Source organism: Pochonia chlamydosporia, assembly GCF_001653235.2.
Source record: "Pochonia chlamydosporia 170 chromosome Unknown PCv3seq00008, whole genome shotgun sequence".
NCBI lineage: Eukaryota > Fungi > Ascomycota > Sordariomycetes > Hypocreales > Clavicipitaceae > Pochonia > Pochonia chlamydosporia.
The window spans coordinates 907,113-925,686 of NW_019154043.1; the positions used below are offsets into that span (position 1 = coordinate 907,113).

General features: G+C 50.1%; 7 protein-coding genes across 7 annotated transcripts; 3 read left to right on the top strand and 4 right to left on the bottom strand.

The window, feature by feature from the left end:
* Positions 1 to 1,298: 1,298 nt before the first annotated feature.
* Positions 1,299 to 1,786, top strand: VFPPC_14084 (hypothetical protein; the record flags this gene model as incomplete). The annotated part of the gene is made up of 2 exons (XM_018291855.1): positions 1,299 to 1,638; positions 1,686 to 1,786. The coding sequence occupies 2 exons, from the start codon at positions 1,299 to 1,301 to the stop codon at positions 1,784 to 1,786; spliced, it is 441 nt and encodes a 146-aa protein (XP_018138376.1).
* Positions 1,787 to 2,112: 326 nt separating this feature from the next.
* On the bottom strand, positions 2,113 to 3,030 carry VFPPC_06630 (hypothetical protein; the record flags this gene model as incomplete). The annotated part of the gene is made up of 1 exon (XM_018285634.1): positions 2,113 to 3,030. One exon carries the CDS (start codon positions 3,028 to 3,030, stop codon positions 2,113 to 2,115), a length of 918 nt encoding a protein of 305 aa, XP_018138375.1.
* Positions 3,031 to 9,244: 6,214 nt separating this feature from the next.
* On the top strand, positions 9,245 to 11,420 carry VFPPC_06626 (nucleoside transporter; the record flags this gene model as incomplete). The annotated part of the gene is made up of 5 exons (XM_018285632.1): positions 9,245 to 9,325; positions 9,570 to 9,838; positions 9,893 to 9,918; positions 9,994 to 10,023; positions 10,096 to 11,420. 5 exons carry the CDS (start codon positions 9,245 to 9,247, stop codon positions 11,418 to 11,420), a joined length of 1,731 nt encoding a protein of 576 aa, XP_018138373.1.
* A 395-nt stretch (positions 11,421 to 11,815) lies between these two features.
* VFPPC_14083 (clavaminate synthase-like protein) lies at positions 11,816 to 13,126 on the bottom strand (the record flags this gene model as incomplete). The annotated part of the gene is made up of 4 exons (XM_018291854.1): positions 11,816 to 11,846; positions 11,923 to 12,420; positions 12,473 to 12,550; positions 12,600 to 13,126. The coding sequence occupies 4 exons, from the start codon at positions 13,124 to 13,126 to the stop codon at positions 11,816 to 11,818; spliced, it is 1,134 nt and encodes a 377-aa protein (XP_018138372.1).
* A 930-nt stretch (positions 13,127 to 14,056) lies between these two features.
* On the bottom strand, positions 14,057 to 14,407 carry VFPPC_06625 (fungal hydrophobin domain-containing protein; the record flags this gene model as incomplete). The annotated part of the gene is made up of 2 exons (XM_018285631.1): positions 14,057 to 14,172; positions 14,245 to 14,407. The coding sequence occupies 2 exons, from the start codon at positions 14,405 to 14,407 to the stop codon at positions 14,057 to 14,059; spliced, it is 279 nt and encodes a 92-aa protein (XP_018138371.1).
* A 1,615-nt stretch (positions 14,408 to 16,022) lies between these two features.
* VFPPC_06624 (NADH-ubiquinone oxidoreductase) lies at positions 16,023 to 16,874 on the bottom strand (the record flags this gene model as incomplete). Its single annotated transcript, XM_018285630.1, has 4 exons — positions 16,023 to 16,303; positions 16,386 to 16,591; positions 16,723 to 16,739; positions 16,800 to 16,874. The coding sequence occupies 4 exons, from the start codon at positions 16,872 to 16,874 to the stop codon at positions 16,023 to 16,025; spliced, it is 579 nt and encodes a 192-aa protein (XP_018138370.1).
* Positions 16,875 to 17,180: 306 nt separating this feature from the next.
* On the top strand, positions 17,181 to 18,109 carry VFPPC_06623 (Replication fork protection component Swi3; the record flags this gene model as incomplete). Its single annotated transcript, XM_018285629.1, has 2 exons — positions 17,181 to 17,395; positions 17,461 to 18,109. 2 exons carry the CDS (start codon positions 17,181 to 17,183, stop codon positions 18,107 to 18,109), a joined length of 864 nt encoding a protein of 287 aa, XP_018138369.1.
* Positions 18,110 to 18,574: the final 465 nt, after the last annotated feature.

Sequence of the window (18,574 nt, forward strand, 5' to 3'; positions counted from 1 at the left end):
TGGATTACTTTGTTGTCTGATGTTAGCCTTTGCAGGACAGTGTTCATTTATGGAGCATATATCGCTGGATATGAAGGTGAGATCACGAAATGTTCGCCGTTGAGACAGTTTCTCACGCTGAGCTAGGCATGCCGCACTGTTGCCACACTGAAAGATCTAAGGGGTGACTGTAACATTCTATAAAGCGAGGTGTTATACGCAAGTTATCGACATATGGATGTTGGAGTGGCTCTAGTTACAAATTCTTGAACAGAACTGCAAATTAAGCCCATCGGTTGGTGTCCGTTGTGATCACGCAAGGTGCTGGAGACATCGTTCGTCGAAGAATCAACGTAACATGTCTAAATAGAGCTTTTGTAGTATGTGTACATATAATCATAGGGGAGAGGGTTTTTGAGTGAATCTTTCAAGCCAGGAGTTCTCAAAGGCGTTCGTTTGTGTCAATGTTTCCGATGGTCAAGGCCGTACCGCATAACTGTTGCATACCCGGTCAACTGTAGGAGTCGTTTTGCCATTCTACATTAACTAGAGCACCTTCCACTGTATGACATATCAGCATGAGTGTGTAACGAAATTTGCTGCCAGAAGGACCAGACGGCATGAAGTCCATCGGCCTGGACAACTCACAACTTGGCACATTTCACAATCCTTGGACAGGACTTGACATTTTACTTTGCAAGTAATACCTCCGTTGTACCATTATTCCGTCATGGGATATTTGCAAGCAGGCCATCTATTTAGCCAGAAGTTGTGCCCATCGCCATAAACCAACTTGCCAAAATCCAAGTTGAACAACACAAGTCCTCCCAGACTATAACAAAACAAACCACCATTGCGTAATATTCACAATCTGCCTAATTCCAAAACCCAAGCACAAGCAGCTCATCCATCATCGCCACCAACACTGACGCGTTTGCATAAACCCAAATCCACTATACCCTCGTAATTAGCACTCAATGCCACGTCGATCACGCCAAGAGCTAATTGCTCCTCCGGCAAACACTTTCCCCCGTCTTATGCCCATCGACGCTATTCGTGCTAAAATTACCGTCGTCTACCGAACCGTCGCAGCAATGTCGTCATGCCCCCCATCCCCAGTCTTGGCACTACCATAATACGACCTCAGACTCTGCGACAACGATCGGCACTCATGCCAGCATATAGCAAAGGGGTCATTCTCGACCTCGTATTTCGCAGATCATGAATTTCAGCTGAATTAGTCGCCTCATAAACAACATAAATACCAACCTCTACCTCTAACCTTTAACCTCTAATCATTCATCAAATCACCACCAACAATGAAGTTCATAATCCCCATCAGCGCCCTCATCGGCACCACCCTCGCCGCACCGCCCGCACAAACCGCCCATCTCACATTCCGCAGCGACCCATCCACCGCGGCATACAAACTCACCATCGTCGCAGACGGCACAACTTCAACCGTGGACAACAACACGCCCATCAGTCTGATCGACGCGCCGGATTATCTGGCCCGGTCGCTCTGCAAGTTCGACACAGTGGACAAGGTTGAGTTTTCGGATACGATTGCCGCGGATAATGTCACGCAGCAGGTTGTTCTGAAGCCGGCGTCTGTGATAAGGAGCGTGACTTGTGAGGGCATGTGTGTCGGTACATATGGTATGTTGAAAGTTGGTAGTGTTGTGGCGTGTTACTGACTGGCATAGGGAACTGTTATGATGATCAGACGGGACAGCCGGTTGGGCCTTGCTGCAATGGTCTTTGTGCGGCGAATCGGTGTCGACCTTGGAATATTGGACAGCATTAAGTTATGTTGAGTCTGTGGTTGCGAAATTTTCGCAGTGTACATTTGTTGGTATATGAACATGTATGTAGTTTTAGGATGAAATGTGACGCGCATTTATACGACGCACCAACCATTCTGTATAATGTGTATTGAGTAGATATCTATATTATTGAGCCGCGATCGCATTATCCAGCCTGTCTAATAACGGTTCACCATCATATCCCAAATAGCCAGTATCCAAATACCCAGATCAAATAAGTATACCCAAATCAAAAATACAATCTTTCGCTAAAACTTCAACCAAGTCCAACTCTGCACGTCAAAAGGTCATCAAATTCATCACAACATTAATCCTTCTTCTTCCCGCCGCCAAATCCATCCATCAACGCAGCCCCCAGTGCTGCCGTCGCAACCTTTGCCCCCTTCGATCCCAACCACGGACTAGGATCTTTGCGGTTCTGCATCGCAGCCTGCGCTCCGGCCGCAAATGCAGTCCTGGCACCCGCCTGCAGGAGAGGATTCTGCCACCAAGCCTGTTTCTTTGCTCCGGCTGCAGCTGCAGCGGGAGCGGGGGCAGATTTGCGTCGAGAAGAAGACGTTGCTTTGGTCGTAGGGGCAACGGCGCGATCACGACCACGAGCCGGACTCACATCTCGCTTATGCGAGCGGTCGTGTGATCGTGCCCGCCGATGACTGCGTTTATTCTCATCACTGCCGTACCCGACGGGTGGGAAATCCCGACCTCTCGATTTCGGTTCTGGCGAGAAAGTTCGAGATTTGTGAGGACGTCCTTCGCGCCCGCGCGATCTGTATTCTGGTGGTGGAGAAGCTCTATCCCTTCGTGGACGATATTCAGGTTCGTCACGATGTGAGCGACGGGGTTTATCTCTAGAGCTCGCGTAATCTCGAGGAGGCGGATAATCGCGATCGGAGTAATCTCTAGGTGCATCTCGATCATGTTTTGAATGACGAGGCTCTCTCCGCGATTCGCGAGGTGCTGGTTCAGAGGGATAATATGGCGCAGGACTTCGTGGCCGTCGACCACTGCTTGAGGGTTGTGTCATGCCTCTTGGCTCTTGTGGTTCTCTGCGAGAATGTCCTCGTCGCGGAGAATACGCATCATCTCCGTACCTAGCGCCGGCATCAGGACTTCGACGACGATGTCTCTCGGATTTATGTCGTCGTGGAGGAGGACCAGTAAATCGATCGTCTGGCGGCGGGCCGTAGTAGCCGTCGTCGTAACGATCACGACGAGGATAAGCCATAATGGTGTTTGTTTAGAGATTACAACAATAGTCGAACAGAATAACACTCAAAACGGGCATTAAAAAGAAACAACAAAAAGGATCGCAAGAGAAGTTGCAAAGAGTGTTGTAAGGAACAGGACGAAAGGTGGTGTATAAAGTATGGAACGCGGGTCTCGTTCCAAAGTCACGGCACAAACCGCCGATCAAGAGCAACTATCATGCGATCCGCAGGGCAAGTGGCTGAGAAAGGCTGACAAGGATGGGTAGAATTTTATCGTCGTGCATACCAGGGCACCACATGCCTCATTCTTGTTGGTCGAAAGGCCAGATCGGATGCTGGAGAGGCAGCCCGTAAGGTCAAGGTATCATCAAATGGGCATCAAAAGGACGTCAAAGGACATGAAATGGCTGCAGAGTGGCTCCTCGGCGGCTCCAGGTGGCTGCATCTGCATGTGCCAAGTCAAACTTGACTTCATTACTCCAGAGTCCAGCAGTTTGGGGTTTTGTCGCAGCACCTGGCAGTTCCAGTCTGGCTCCAGGTATTTACAGGGGTTGGAGCACCAAAAGAGGCCGCCTGACGTCACCTGATCCAATCAGCGTGCCGCCCTCCAGCGCGTCATCCGGAACGACAGCGGGTCGTGACGCTGAACAGGCCCCGAGAGGGCAGGATGCTTCGGGACAAGACTGGGGAACTAGTTGACATCTGCGCTGTTGAGGGGCCGGGCAAGAACAAAAAGGCGGGCGCCCGAATCATCTGACGTCAAGGAAGGAAGGACCAAACCAGACCGACATTCAGCGTTCATCGACTTGAACCGTCCGCCGTCCAACATTTGGCTGCATGACTGTGCATAAACAGGCAAACAAATTCGGAAAAATCAATCAGCTCCCTACACCTTTATCTTCGGATTTGCGTGCCCTGCCACTGTGCATCCCTTGTCGACCCTTGCAAACGAAAGATGGCCGGCCCGGCTTGCATCTCTGCTCCAACTTGAATGGCTGCTGTGCCTGATGTGGAAGTCTGTCGAATCGCCAAGATCCAGCTCCGGCGCCAGGGCATCATCAATCCGTGCCTTTGCAATCAAGGTTCGACCCTCCGTGCCTCTCTGGCTCCCACGGCCTGGCACGGCTACGGCAGTTCCCGCCGGGGTCTACATGCCTTTTGGAGGATAGGCCCGCTGTGGCTGGCTGACCTGGCTGACTTTGATCTGTTCTTGCAAGTGTACAATTTCTGAGTCAAAAGCCATAAGCGGAATTCGCAGTCAGACGACCAAATGTGTCACTTACCAGCACATCCTCGTCGTTGCCTGCGGCGGGCGCCTATTTCTCGTATTGAGACATAGTCGCGCGTGGTTTGCCTGTTGGTCGTTTAAAACATGGCTTTAATTCACGCTCCGTTTTTTGTTGCTTGTTCCATGTGCCACAGCCCAGTGACTACCTATGTTTGCTCTGCTCATACACTCACGACACAACAGAAGTTGTTGAGAAAGTTGTCCCTTTGTTGAAGGAGCCAATAAGGACGGCAGGGCGTTATTTACCTTTTCTGTCACTGTGTTTCTCATTCCTGCCCGTTAGGCCTACAACACCAATGTCGACATATGAAGTGCGAGTCAGCCATCGGACCACATGTTGCGATAACACGTAAATACATTCATGATGCGTTCATGGTGCAGGATTCCCATGTTGTGTTAGCATATTTATGATCAACTTTGTGCGATTCGTCATGTCAAAAAGATTACTGCACCAATGCAAACTTACTTCGCCGATGCGAAGCAGCGTAGGTATTGCAAAACCGCACCAGAAACCGTCCTTTATCCGCTAGCCACCGATATGGTGTCTAGTCAACCAAGCAGTCGAGCTACTGGTTACTACAAAGTTGGTTTGCGCGACCTCGTTTCATGAGAAGCAGTCAAGCATTCACGGCATGCTACTGAACCAGTCGAAAAACTGGCCAAAACGCATTCTATCAGGTTGTAGAGACACACGTTGGTAAGTAACCGAGAGCATACCCCCGGAACTTTGCAGTTGGTAATGAGAGTCTCGATTCACTCATCAACAAAGCGAGCACTTTCCGAAACCTTGACGAAACCATGTCGCCGTTGTCAAGGCTCTGCCTCAACACGGCTGAGGCGGGTGTAAATAAGCATTTGGCCTTGGCACCTTGAAGATGATTGAGCCCCTACTTAACCATTGAGATCGTGTAAACACCCATGAAGTCCAATACAAGGCGCTGTTCAGTTGATCTTGTCAAGTATCTTCTCTGAGAAACTTCAAGTATATCATCGCTAGCCAGAGTTTGTTTTCTGGGCTCCAAAGTTACGTGGACAACGACAGAGACGGGCACGTATCTCCATCAGATGAGAATTCTACCGTGTCGCCAGCACATATAATGCTTCCTCGACACAATACGTTTCTTCTCCGAGAACTCCATTCAATGGTTCGGATGTGTGCCAACTCCTATATACGCGAGCAGCCGTGAAGACGCTGTTGATGTCAGAATCCTTCTCATAGAAGTCGTCCATCGAGGTACCTCGAAAATCGCCCATACTTCGCAGATGCTGCAAGCACATGAAGCTGGGGATTCTCTCTTGTCGGGTGATATCGATGAGGATGAGAAGTTCGTTATTGACGAGTGCTTCCGATTTAACAATCTGGCGCATACCCTACATGACCACCGGTTAGCATGACAGGACTGTGCAAATGGAATGTGATGTGAGCACTGGGCTCCGCAGAGACAAGTACACATTTGGAACCGCGGAGTATTTGAACACCTCTGTTGTTCACTTACAATAGCTAATAGTCCTAGACAACATCCGCTGCACAGTATAGCCTGTGAGACGTAAATCCCTCTGGTGCTCTCTGTTCTCTGTCATACCACGCCGAAACTCGCGCGATGCGGGTGGAGTGTATTTGAAAATGGTCATCCTCTTACGACAAATCACAGTACCGTTTAGGAGCTCCCAAAATGGAGAATGTTGGGCTGAAACGTATTGTGGCACAGAGCGCAGCTTTGTGTTCATCGTGGTTTACACAAACTCCTGACTTGGACGAGCGCATCACAGCCAGAAACGTATCAACGGCTTCACCTATGAATGACAAAGCCCGATATTTCACTCGGCGTTAGAAGGGGGGGTTGGCACACCTTCCCATGGCCAAGGACCTCCAGGTTAACGCCGTGCTGGCTCCCTTCGTCGAAAATCATCAAATCGGACGCCCAGCAAAGTTCACGGATGTTGTCTCCGGAAACCATTTGCTCCGACGCAACATGCGCGTGACAGCTCCCCGCTGTGCTATTGGTCTTGGTGGTTCTCGGAACACGACAGATTCGATTTATCAAGATAGTTGGTGACTTGTTCCGTTTCCGCTTTTCTTTCGTAATGGTTTCAACAAGTGTTGTTATCTGATGTCTAATAATCGCCGTGGCTTTGTTACCCTGGCCATGTCGGAGGTGGCCGATGAGCTGCTCATACGTGTCTCAACAAGAAATATATCGCGTTAAAGACTGGCATAACCACGAATTCGTGGCCAACCCTTCAATTAAAGTTAGTTTCATTGGCAACTATTTTCGGCCTGTTACACAAAGAACGGCAAGCATGTCAACGGACGAAAGGGGTGTTTGTAATAAACCAGGCCAGCACATTCAGACTCAGAATATGAACTCACAACGGACTCCACCGGCGCTTCCCAAACCAAGTGGCCGTTGATAGATCTGGATTTACTGGATGCTCCCGCTACTGTCCGCATCGGAAACTGCCTCAAAGCTCATCTTGCCTTGTAAGGTCGATCAGATCCACTGCTGGTGATACAAAACAGGAACAGCACGGCAACAAGAACGTGGCATCGATGCCGGTAGCCGTTGTGGGTTTCACTGATAAGAAGACAAGAGGTCCCGCCGTAATTCAATGTTGCACATCAGTCTGACAACGCATCAGTGGTGAGCATTGTCACTCCAAGTCTTGCGTTGGAGTGATGATGGATTGTCGTTGTTTTGGGTCAGGAGGTCAGAGACTTTGGTGCAACTGGCCAGACGTGGCTCGCACCTGCCTCGAAGTGAACGCTTTGGCCAATGACAACCCAACAACAGCTCAAGCTTGTTGACGACCAACAAACAGAACGATTGTCAACACCAGACTGCTGACATCCATCGAATCTCCTCGGCTCCTCACAGCCAAATTTGTAACCGAGCGCAGCCATCGACGACGCCAAGAGTCACCAAACCGACACCCATCGCAAATAGTTTCTCTCTCACGGCTTGCCGCACAGCCTGATCGATCAAGCACACCACACAAAAGCTGACTGCCCCTGGCTCCATCGACAAGGCTATCAATTGCTATCTGCACAAATATCCACCCACAGACCTGACAATTCAGGGCCAGCTACACCTTCCATCGGAAGCCGCCGACCTCCATGTATTGGCATCCATATTCCATCTCCAACACTTGAATCCCAGTCTATCTTTGGTTAAGCAATTGGCTTCCCGCCTCCGCACAAGCTTTTCCTAGTGTTGGCAATTTCCAGGTCAAGCTTTGGTTCTCAGACACGGATCTAACACCCTGGAAAACGCGGGGTACACGATGTGGCGCGAAAGATATCGACATCTCGGCTGGTCCATACCACTTGGCACCTAATATTGAGTTTCGTGATGCTTCTCATGTGCTGCGGGCTGAAAACTGGCGCGTTATGTTGCTGAAAATCTCCGCTTGAGGTATGTATTGATGAGACGGAAAACACACCATGCCTGAGGGCCGTGCCTAACACAGTCGCCTCTGCCAAGACCGTGGATTTCGTTCCTTATTCTGGCTGACGTGCTACATGACGGCGCAGAAACAGCTTTCGCCTGTCAAACAAAGGGCTGCATTGTGCATCAGGAGCACAAACTCGAAACAAGGAGCACTGTCATGGATATTCTATTGTTCCAATCGCGAGCCCTGCATTTCGAAATCAACAGCTGCGTCCAATATCGCATCGCAGTCGTCCAGGGACGATTCAGACCCCTGCACCCCCACAGCCATTTTGGTTGCTCGCGTGGCGGCCGTGTGGAGCTGGAGATAGTGGCAGCCAGTCAAAAGATTTCTTGCGGTCGTTATCATGGCGAGAGGTCCTTAGACTCCACAAGCAGTAACGATTTTCGGACGTGTCCGTCGCTTTGGCTGAGTGCCACAAGCAAAAAAATCTTGTCCGTCTAAGGGCCGACGAACGGGACCGACAAGCCGAGGCGATGGACGGAAAATGAAAACAAATAGTAGGAAAAAGTTGAACAATGGTCACGAAGGGTCTGATAAGAAACGATGCGAACAAACACGCAAAGAGGATCAAAGGCGTAAGGTCTCATCCCCATTTTGGGACCTGGGCCAGTGGGTGTGAGATGCAGTTGCATTGAATCAGTGCTCATGGGATTGGTTCATGGTGATTGACCCTGGTCCTACTGGTCGTGTGCTTTTGTGAGTTCCGCGCGCTTGGCTGACACAAGATATCGATCAGATGCACCATGGAAACGTGCAAGGGATGGCGCATATGTCAAGTTGCACAAGGTTGGCTAACATGGCTCATGTCCAAGTCAATAATAGAGACGGTGTGGCAAAGGGCCAAATCTGCTACCGAATCCTTGCCAGACACCACTAGCCGCTCCGACCAAAGTTAGATATCGCATTACTAGCCCTTGATGAAGTTGAAGATAGGAATGAGTCGGGACAACCTTGAAGCTGGACAGCAAAAGCGGGCGCGCCACCCTCCACCACTTTCGCACGCCGCGGATCATCCACGCACACCTCAATTTCATGCAAGTCAGTTGGAATCTTTTTTCCATCCAGCAACCAGGTTGCATGCCTTCTAATTCTCACACACCTCTTTCGAACTCTTGTCTATTTTCTCTTGGCTATCTGGTTGCACGAGACACATCATCCTCAGCCTCCATTTCGAACCGACTTCGTCGAACTCCGGTCCTGCCGTGTTGCTTCAAATTTCCATAAATCAACCCCATGGTCCAAAGCTACTACATTCGTCCATCTCCACCTTAAAAATCTCGATTGCCACCCACCTCTAGACCCTTGATTCTGAAGCTTCCTCCTAGCTGGTTTCTTTTTCCTTTCTTCTTTCCCTGCAGAGGGAAACACATTGGTCTGTCAGCTGGCCGAGCTGCGTGTTTGTTTGCCAGCTTCAGTGCAATTGACATCACACGCCGTGATAGAGTCATTCTCGCACCACATTCAGCTCTCTCTTGCATTCCTTTGACACCATGGGTTGGATTCAAGATGTCAACGCCAAGGTGGCGACCACCTTCGTTGGGAAATGGTTTCGCCTCGACGGCAGCGGACATGTAAGTCTTCTCTTCTTTCTGCACACATTCCTCAAGCCGTGCTCTGTATCAGACAATTCGTGGTGTCTCATGGGTGCCTTCCCGTCTTGTCTTGTTCTCACCTACAGGTTTGCCGACTTGTGGGGTCGAACTGTGAGACATCGCGTCGCATCTTGCCATGCCATCTCTTCATACATCGCCACAGAGGATATGCTGTGTATTTGAATGAATACGAACGAGTCGCTCACAATGGTTTACTTGTTAGCCCCGGGAACGAAAAGGTTCCTATTTCTTCACCGAACTTCGTGCCGGCATGACCACCTTCTTCGCCATGGCGTACATTATTGCCGTCAATGCCTCGATTGTAGCAGATTCTGGCGGCACCTGCGTCTGCCCTCACACTGCTGCCGATCCTACTTGCGATAAAGATGCGGACTATATGCTTTGCACCCAGAATATCAAGCGCGACATCGTCACTGCCACAGCTGCCATCTCAGCACTGGCTTGCTTCTGCATGGGTCTCTTTGCCAACTTGTACGTAACTAGGGCAAACGTCGTATTTGTTCCACCACTAATCATTTGTAACAGGCCAGTTGCTTTGGCGCCGGGAATGGGTACGTTTGATTTGAAATCCGGGCGGCGTAAGCTGATCGGTTGATCGGGTAAATGCTAATGCGACGTCGATTTAGGCTTGAATGCTTACTTTGCTTACACCGTTGGTAAGTGGTGCAGAGTCAAATACATCGTGACTTTTGTTGCTTGGTGCAACAGCTAACCTTGGTCGCACATAGTTGGTTATCATGGCACCGGCCCTGTCCCGTATCGCGTTGCCCTCACCGCCATCTTCGTCGAAGGCTTCATCTTCCTCGCCCTTGCCATCCTCGGTTTGCGACAATGGCTTGCCAGAGCTATTCCCCACTCCATCAAGGTAGCCACGGGTGTTGGCATCGGCCTATATCTGACTTTGATTGGACTCACATATAGTGAAGGCATTGGTGTTGTTGTTGGAGCCACCGCCACACCCGTGGAACTGGCAGGATGCTCTCCTGAGAACCGCCTTGCCGATGGGACATGCCCCAGCTGGGACAAGATGCGCCACCCGGCAATGTGGGTTGGCATCTTCTGCGGTGGTATCTTCACTGTGATCCTGACCATGTTTCGAGTCAAAGGTGCCATTATCATTGGTATTCTTCTTGTCAGCATCGTTTCATGGCCTCGCACAACACCCGTCACCTATTTCCCGTACACCGACGTGGGCAACAACTCGTTCGATTTCTTCAAGAAGGTTGTGACTTTCCATCCCATCCAGAACACGCTGAATGTGCAGGACTGGAACGTTTCCGAATACGGCGGTCAGTTTGGCCTTGCCCTCATCACCTTCCTTTATGTCGATATTCTCGATGCCACGGGTACGCTGTACTCTATGGCCCGATTCGCCGGACTCATGGATCCAGTAACGCAGGACTTTGAAGGTTCTGCTGTTGCATACATGGTCGATGCTCTGTGCATCTCGGTGGGAGCTGTTCTCGGTGTTCCTCCAGTCACTGCCTTTATTGAATCCGGTGCTGGTATCTCTGAGGGCGGCAAGACCGGTTTGACTTCGATTGCGACTGGCCTCTGCTTCTTCATCGCCGTGTTCTTTGCGCCCATATTCGCGTCGATTCCGCCATGGGCCACTGGATGCGTCCTTATTCTCGTTGGATCTATGATGGCAAGTGCTGTCCCTGAGATCAACTGGAAGTACATGGGAGACGCCGTACCAGCTTTCCTTGCCATTTGCCTGATGCCTTTCACATACTCTATTGCGAATGGCTTGATTGGCAGTATCTTTTCATATATTATCATCAACGGTACCGTTTGGCTTCTGAAGAAGGTCACGGGTGGCCGTCTCAAGCCATCAAATATGGACGAACAAGAGAATTGGACATGGCGCATTCCCGGTGGCTTCCTTCCTCCATGGTTGGTGCGTCTCGGAAAGGGCCAGAAGGACTTTTGGAAAGAGGACTTGCCACCTACTAATGTTGCTGCTGAGCGTAAACTCAGCTCTGATGAGCAGGCCTCGGATGCTGGGCCAGAAGTAGCTGACACGTCTGCGGTGACTCCGGTCAAGGCGTAGGGACGAGTTGGCTAGAGTTTTTGTTGTGATTTGCTAGCATGGTTGATGGCGATGAATTTTCGAGTTTTGCTAGTTGCTTAAAAGACTGGCTCGCCGGGGGGGTCAACAAGATAATACTATACTGCTGGACGGGATGATGTGCGAAATATAACGGGCATTTGTACAAATGATAATCAATATGTAGCGAGAAAAGATTGCATCTTCTTATTCTGCGTGTTGCTAGAACGTGAGGTGCCTGTATATGGCACAAACAGTGAACCGCTCCCTTTTTGCAGTAAATGGCCAAAAACTGCGTGCTCAAAACAAAATGCCAACATTCATCCGCCTTGAATATAGTCGTGTAAAATCGTCAGTGTAGCCTCCCAAAGTCGTCACTTCATCATTGTACAGGCTGTCTATGCCATGAGAGCAATATGTTTCAGTTCACTACACGGCAACACCATTAGTCCGACATTTCACAACGGGAAAGAATCCCCAAAAAGAATATCTGAAGTCAACTTACCCCTCAACCTGGTGTCCCACCTTTGTAGGCGGATAAGCAGACTCCTCGCCCTCATCCCTACCCAACAACTTCTGCTCTTCGCGCACCTTTCTCGCTTTCTCCGCCAACTCCGGCACAGGCGCCAGATCAAAGTCCGAGTTCAGATGCCAAAACAGGGTGCTCGAGATGCGGACCAGCGGCCGGTCGGGGAACTCGGTCTTGCGCCGCTCAATCGTCTCGATGGTCTTGTCGTTGACCACGACTTCGTGGTATCCGGCCTTGATGAGCCCGCCGGTCGCGTACTCGAGCTGCTTACCGGCCTGGACGAGCAGGTAGTTTCCCTGGGGGATCTTGACGGCAAGGCGGTCGCCGGTGTTGCGGGCCCAGATGTTGAGGCCGGGGTAGCGGGAGCGGCCGTGGATGGTGAGGAAGTTGAGGTCGGTGTGGAAACCTGCGAGGATGGTGTCCTTTTGGGAGTATTTGTTCAGATCTGAGGCCGTGGGGGCGAGGAGATGCGGGCTGTGAAGATGTGTCAGTAGTCAAGTATTGCAAGTGAGGCGTGTAAACGAACCCATATGTCCCGGCGTCGCTAAAGTATTTAGCTGGGAGACCGAGCCCAACGGCCGTCATTTCAGATAATTTCGACACACTACCTCATTAGTAACACTCTACAGCAGTCCTACACACAAATTACTCACGCATTCTTCATACAAGTCCCCCACTTGTCCATCGTAGGCGTCCACCTCTCTTTAATGCCCTCCGCCTCAGGAACCACATTCGCGGCATTCAGACCCGGAAACTGCGTCTCGTAAGGCGGCTTCTCCGCCATTCTCCAGAAGAATCTACACTTGGGATCAGGCTGATGGCCCGAAATGTCCAGCGGCCGCTGCGAAGGGTCCAGCCGCTGAATGACGTCCAGGCACGGCTCGTCCACCGCGCACTTTGGCTTCTCTGTGTTTTCGAGCGTCACCCCAATCTGGTAGCTCAGCTCGGGGCGCTCATCTTTGCGCAGATCGGCCTCGGGTTGCGCGAAGTAGTCTTCCAGGAGGTCGAGAAAGGTTTCGTTGTCGGAGGGCGAGACGCGCGAGTCGTGTAGGACGAGGGCGCCGTAGGTGATGAGTGCGTTGGCGGCTTTGGCGCATTCGGCGGCGACGGCGGGCGATGAGGCCGGTTGGGTGAGGTAGACGTCGAGGTCGATTATGGGGAGGTTCATCTGGTCTGCCATTTTGGAGGTTGTAGCTACAGAGAAAGGGAGAATAGGGGAATGAGGGAGGAAAGAGAAGGGGAAGGAAGGAAAAGAAATGTAATATGATGGAAGTGATTGGTGTGGAGGGGACTTTTGTCTAAGCCGAGAATGTGAAGTTCTGGAAGCGGGACGATGGAGGCGGACCTCGGAGCCGGCCGATGTGGATGTGGATACGGATGGATTAAAGATTCAGGGCCAGGTACGGGTGAATTGACCAGATAGAAAAGGTATTGTAAATGTGGGAGTTAGTATCGTTTATATTTACAATCATTGGGGAAATAAATATTTTCACCTGAAAATATGGTGGTGGAGATCAGTCTGGGGACAAGACCATGTCTAGGCTTGGTGGCATGACTGCGCTGCTCTCCGATGGCCAAAGACAGGGATGCTTGCCGCCGGGTTGGAGCGGTTTAGTTGCTATTTTCTGCATGTGAGCCGTCTTAGGCGATATTGTATTAACTAAGCGGCGATTAAGGATTGATTAGTTTGGGGAAAACTGGCGCTGGTTGTGAGCCGAGTTTGGAAGGGTAGCCTCATCGTTTTCCCACATAAGTATACACATACCACATAGAAACTGTGTGTATGAGGTTTGTTTTCTTGATCGTATACTTCGGAGTTGGTGGCTTGTCACAGTTCGTTTACTTAGAAAGTTAGTTGACTTGGATGTGGTTAACCTGTTGTCAACTTGCCACCGAGAAGAGTGATACAAATTAGCTGTCACAAACACATCATACATTTCATAGTTTGGGCAAAATTAGTTTATTTACTCCAATCCATTAAACACCCATTACCCAGCGAATATATAACCTCATCTCCTTTCAAAATATGCAACCCCATGAATTGAAAGTTATGTAAAGCCGCTCACACACAATCCTCTTTGAGAAATACACGTCTCCATATTTAGGCACTCTAGACGTCTTTGCAAAGAACACCCAAACCTGCCACCGGGATAGTGCAGCACTTGGGAGCAGCACCTGCGGTAGAACAGCTGGACTTGAGGTCCTCAGCATCGTTGGCACTCGAGGCTACATTATAGTTAGCATTGACCTGATTGTATTCACATCGCTTTCCCTTTCCACGGAACAAGCAAGACGTACGAGTAGAGCAGTCTAGGTCAGCGACACCCAAGACATCAGTAGAGCAGCACTGGGCCACGCTGTAAAGAAGGTCGGGACAGGGGCCATCACGGGCAGCCAAGGCGGCAGGGTGGGCGAGAGCAGCACCTGCAAAGAGGGCAACAGCAGCGGCAAAGGCCTTCATTTTGCTGAGTTGGAGGTTGGTCGTTGAAAGGAGTGGTGGGTTTTGGTTGAACGAGTGTGATGAACTGAACGTGTTTGATGATGAGAAAGCTTGGCATGAGGGCTCTGTAGACGAGCTATTTATACAAGTTGTATTGTTTGTTGTTCTTGTCCTTCTCTGCACCGTGAGCTTGTTGTGCTGCCTGTTTGGCGTAAAAGGGCACAAGTCTCACCAACTACTCTCAAGGGGTCTTGAAGCCCTCAAGGCTAGGGAAAGTCCCTTGCTAACAGATGTGCAGTGTTTCAGTGCCAGACGGTGATATAACGGTCTCAACGGAGTCTTCAGATCTCCTCGAATAGTCTGTTGTACCAGGGTCCATCGCTGCCCGATTCGTGATAACCGCTATGGGAAACCGCCCTTAGTGACCGGGAGCCAAATTATCGAGAGACAAAATAGTCTTAAACTGGGCCGACTATCCCCCTTTGCGTTGTGTTTGAAACTGGTAGTAATTGACGTTGTGCGGCTCTGCGGATCGGTTTCATGCAGGGAGGGAGGACCTGACGCATGTCCAGCTGTGGTAGATTTTTGCTTTCTTTTGTGAGCATACCTTCGGCCCATCGGTGGCGAGATAACATCTGAAGCTTATTGGAACTTTGTTAAACCCATTAACGAAACGTATTCAGTGGATCGTTGAAGCAATGCCAAAACTCTTAGCAACACATAGATGCCATCTCATCCCTCATCATTGTCACGCGTCCTTAAGCTAACAGCTGCTACCAATGCCTCTCGTACAAGCAACTTGGAATACGGCTCAATCCTAGCTACTCACAACATACAAGGGATGTCGCACTCTTACATGCGGTTGATCGACAACCAAATCTGCCTTCGTCTCAGGGTGGGACGATCCACTCATGTCCTCCCTTCAAGTACACTTACACATCTTTGGTTCAGAGTCCCTGTGGCAAACTTGGTAGTCAGGGTAACTTGCCTGCAGCTCAATCGGCTCCTTCGAAAGGGCGAAGCTTCATTTCTACGCATGTGCCCAATACAAATGCCCCGTCGACATCTTGAAGGTACCCTAGAGACGGGAGGCTTACGCAAGTGACAGAACCAAATTCGTCCCAGGGCGAAGCGTTTGTGAGTAGATGGAACAAACTTTAGTGAACTCAGTACGTCCTTAATATGACGGTGTATAGAATTGAAACTGTGCTCTTCTTACCCTTACCTCCATTGAACTTGACCGGCGTTGCGTGTTAAGTTAACGTACCCAACACGCCTATTCGACGAACCAACGCTGTCGTTATAAGATACCGTCATGCAGTTAAGGCAGCTGCTTCCTTACAAGGAAATTAGACAGGCATCAACACTTTGCTGTCTTTGGTCCAGTGGCGCAAAGAATCTTGCTGGGCTAATTTGAGTCTCGATACTGCATAATGCCCCAAATGTGATTCACAGCTCCATCTGCCACCAGGCCACAACCGAATAGGGCACAGTGTGTTGGAAGTTTTTTCTTTATGAAAAGCCATCGAGGCAAGACCTCCTTACCAGTTAATATACACAAACGACTGGACTTCGCTCTGCCCTTTACAACATCCTAGCCATATCCTTGCTCTTCAATTTCTCTAATTGTCCATCCCTACGAGCTCTTCGCACCCCGCTCGGCTTCCAACTCCCGTTCCGCTTGCTGATAGTACTTGGCAGTATCGACACCGTGCTGGTTATGGTTGACAAAGTTGAACCACGGTACTGTGCTGAAAAAGAGCGCAGAGTATCTGCTCTGTCGGGCCGCAACACCCTGCAGGTACGGGCTCAGTCTGCTTTCGCCATACAGGGACTCGCCGGCCTTGACCTTGGACACCATTTCCCGCATATCCATCTCGATCTCGCGAGCGTTTTCGGTGGCGCCGTAGAATCGAACTGATAATCCCGTATTAGCCTTCTCCAAATACGCCCCCCTCCATCCTTCTCCATGTTATGACATTACTATGAGGATACGTACGACATGATCGCTGGTAAAAGTAGAGGAAACCGCCGGCAACACCAACAACACCGGCTAACCGCATAGCCTTGGCGAAACCGCCCTTTCCGACGTATGAAGGAGCAAACTTTTCGAGAGCGTAGAGTGCACCGGGGGCGAAAGCGGCCGCCGCACCACCAGCAACGTAATCGGAGGTTCGGGCATATCCAACAACTCGCTTAAAGTGACTGTTCTCAGAATTAGCAGCCATTCCGTGGCATACAAGCGCCATTAGCAGTCCCAAGCAGCCATGTTTAACAGCCGGGGTAGTAAGGCATCCATTGCATCCATTTTGAAGAGAGAGAAGAGCGGAACATACGGATCGTTGTCGATGAGCTAGATTTCAAGTCAGCATTCCTCTTCCCCAATTGAACTCTCAATTGCGTCGCAACATACCGGGTAATCCGTCTGGACGACCTTACTCGTCCCAACGTAGGACGAGGGCGTCTGCTTGGTCGCGGTTTCGGCCATTTTGCAGATGGTTTTCACGCCCCAAAGCTGTCAATTGGCTCGAGGAGATTCCCAAGAAGTTCAATACCCTCGACGCTCGCCTGCGGACCGGGAATCGTGGTGCCTCAGGATAAAGTCACGTGGTGCTGACTACTCGAATCACGTGGACGGTGATTCGCTGTCTGGCGGTACGTACCGGACACCCCAATTGGGAACCCACGAAGCGCGTCTCCCAGCACAAGACGCGTTAAGAGAACATGTAGCCACCATCGTTGATGACCTATTCTACAGACGTCAATTTGCATATTGGCACGATAAAACGACAATATGTCGACATTACTTTCAGCCGGCAAATTGCCACCAAATCGTCACGATGACCTTGACAATTATGATTTATCAGATGATCCATTTGCAACACCAAGCCCCCCTCCATCCTCAGCGAAGAAGCGAAAAGAGCCACCATCACAAGGGCTCGGTATCGACGAGGAGGTTTCAGTTCAAAAGCGCCCAAGAGTACCAGCTGTGAAGCTCGACGAGGAAAGGTAAATATCACCTGTATTCGACAATCACCACCCTACAAAGCATCATGTTCTAACACCCTATATAGATTATTAGGTCCAGCCGGCCTCCCCAAACTGCGCCAACGAGCACGAGACCTGAAAATCAAAGGCAAGGGCCACGAATTCTCCGACGCCGCTCGCCTCTTATCATTCTACCAGATGTGGTTGGATGATTTATTCCCCAAAGCCAAGTTCCTCGATGCATTAGCCATGGTCGAGAAGGCAGGACATAAGAAACGAGTCATGGCGGCGAGATCAGAGATGATTAACGAGGCGAAACCCAAGGATACAATTGAAGAAGATGATTTTGGTTTAAATGCTGACGGTGCTGCTGAATCTGGAGAGAATGTGCACAATACCACTACTCAGTCAAGACCAAGGACCCCTACGCAAGACGACGTGCCCGACGATGAGGATTTGTATGGAGCGACGCCAAGGAACGTCCGGAGTCAGAACGCGCCGGATGATGAAGACGATTTGGATGCGCTTATTGCCGAGGCAGAGGGGCAGGACAGCAAGCCCATACCTCGGAGGGTGGAGGATGATGAGGAGGATGAGGATTTGGATGCTTTGATTGCTGAAGCAGAGAGCAACGACCAGCCCAAGGTGATACTTAAAGTGGTAAATGGAAATGCAACAAATGAAGACTTTGCAGATGAGGAGGCTGCTATGCAGGAAATGGATGGCCTGTGGTAAATGGAGTTATGTTTTTGGCTATTATGATAAGAAATTTGGCACGGGATAGCGTTTGGCATTTTAGTTGCAGCACAATACAATGGGGTCTTTTACAGCCCGTTATACACACGATGTGATCAGAAAATTATGAAAAACGCTTGAAATACAATGTATTTCCTATGTAGTATACATGACCTGAGTTTCCGGGTTCATCTAAGTCTTGTCTGACCTGGAACCATGTTGAGCGCCTTTACCAATCCGCTATCCCAATAAGCAAACCACACACTAAAGAAATTCATTTTTCATGCTAGGCGGTACCGTTTAGAGGTATTGCCACCAACTTGCGTCCTACTTCGCTTCATCCCTGATACCTTCAAGACGAATGTCTTGTTTTCTGACTTTGATAATAAGGATTGGTATTCTGGGTTGCCACTCTCGAGTCGGAGGTTTTCGTCATTCCTTCTTTGGATCTTGCGCTCCTCTACC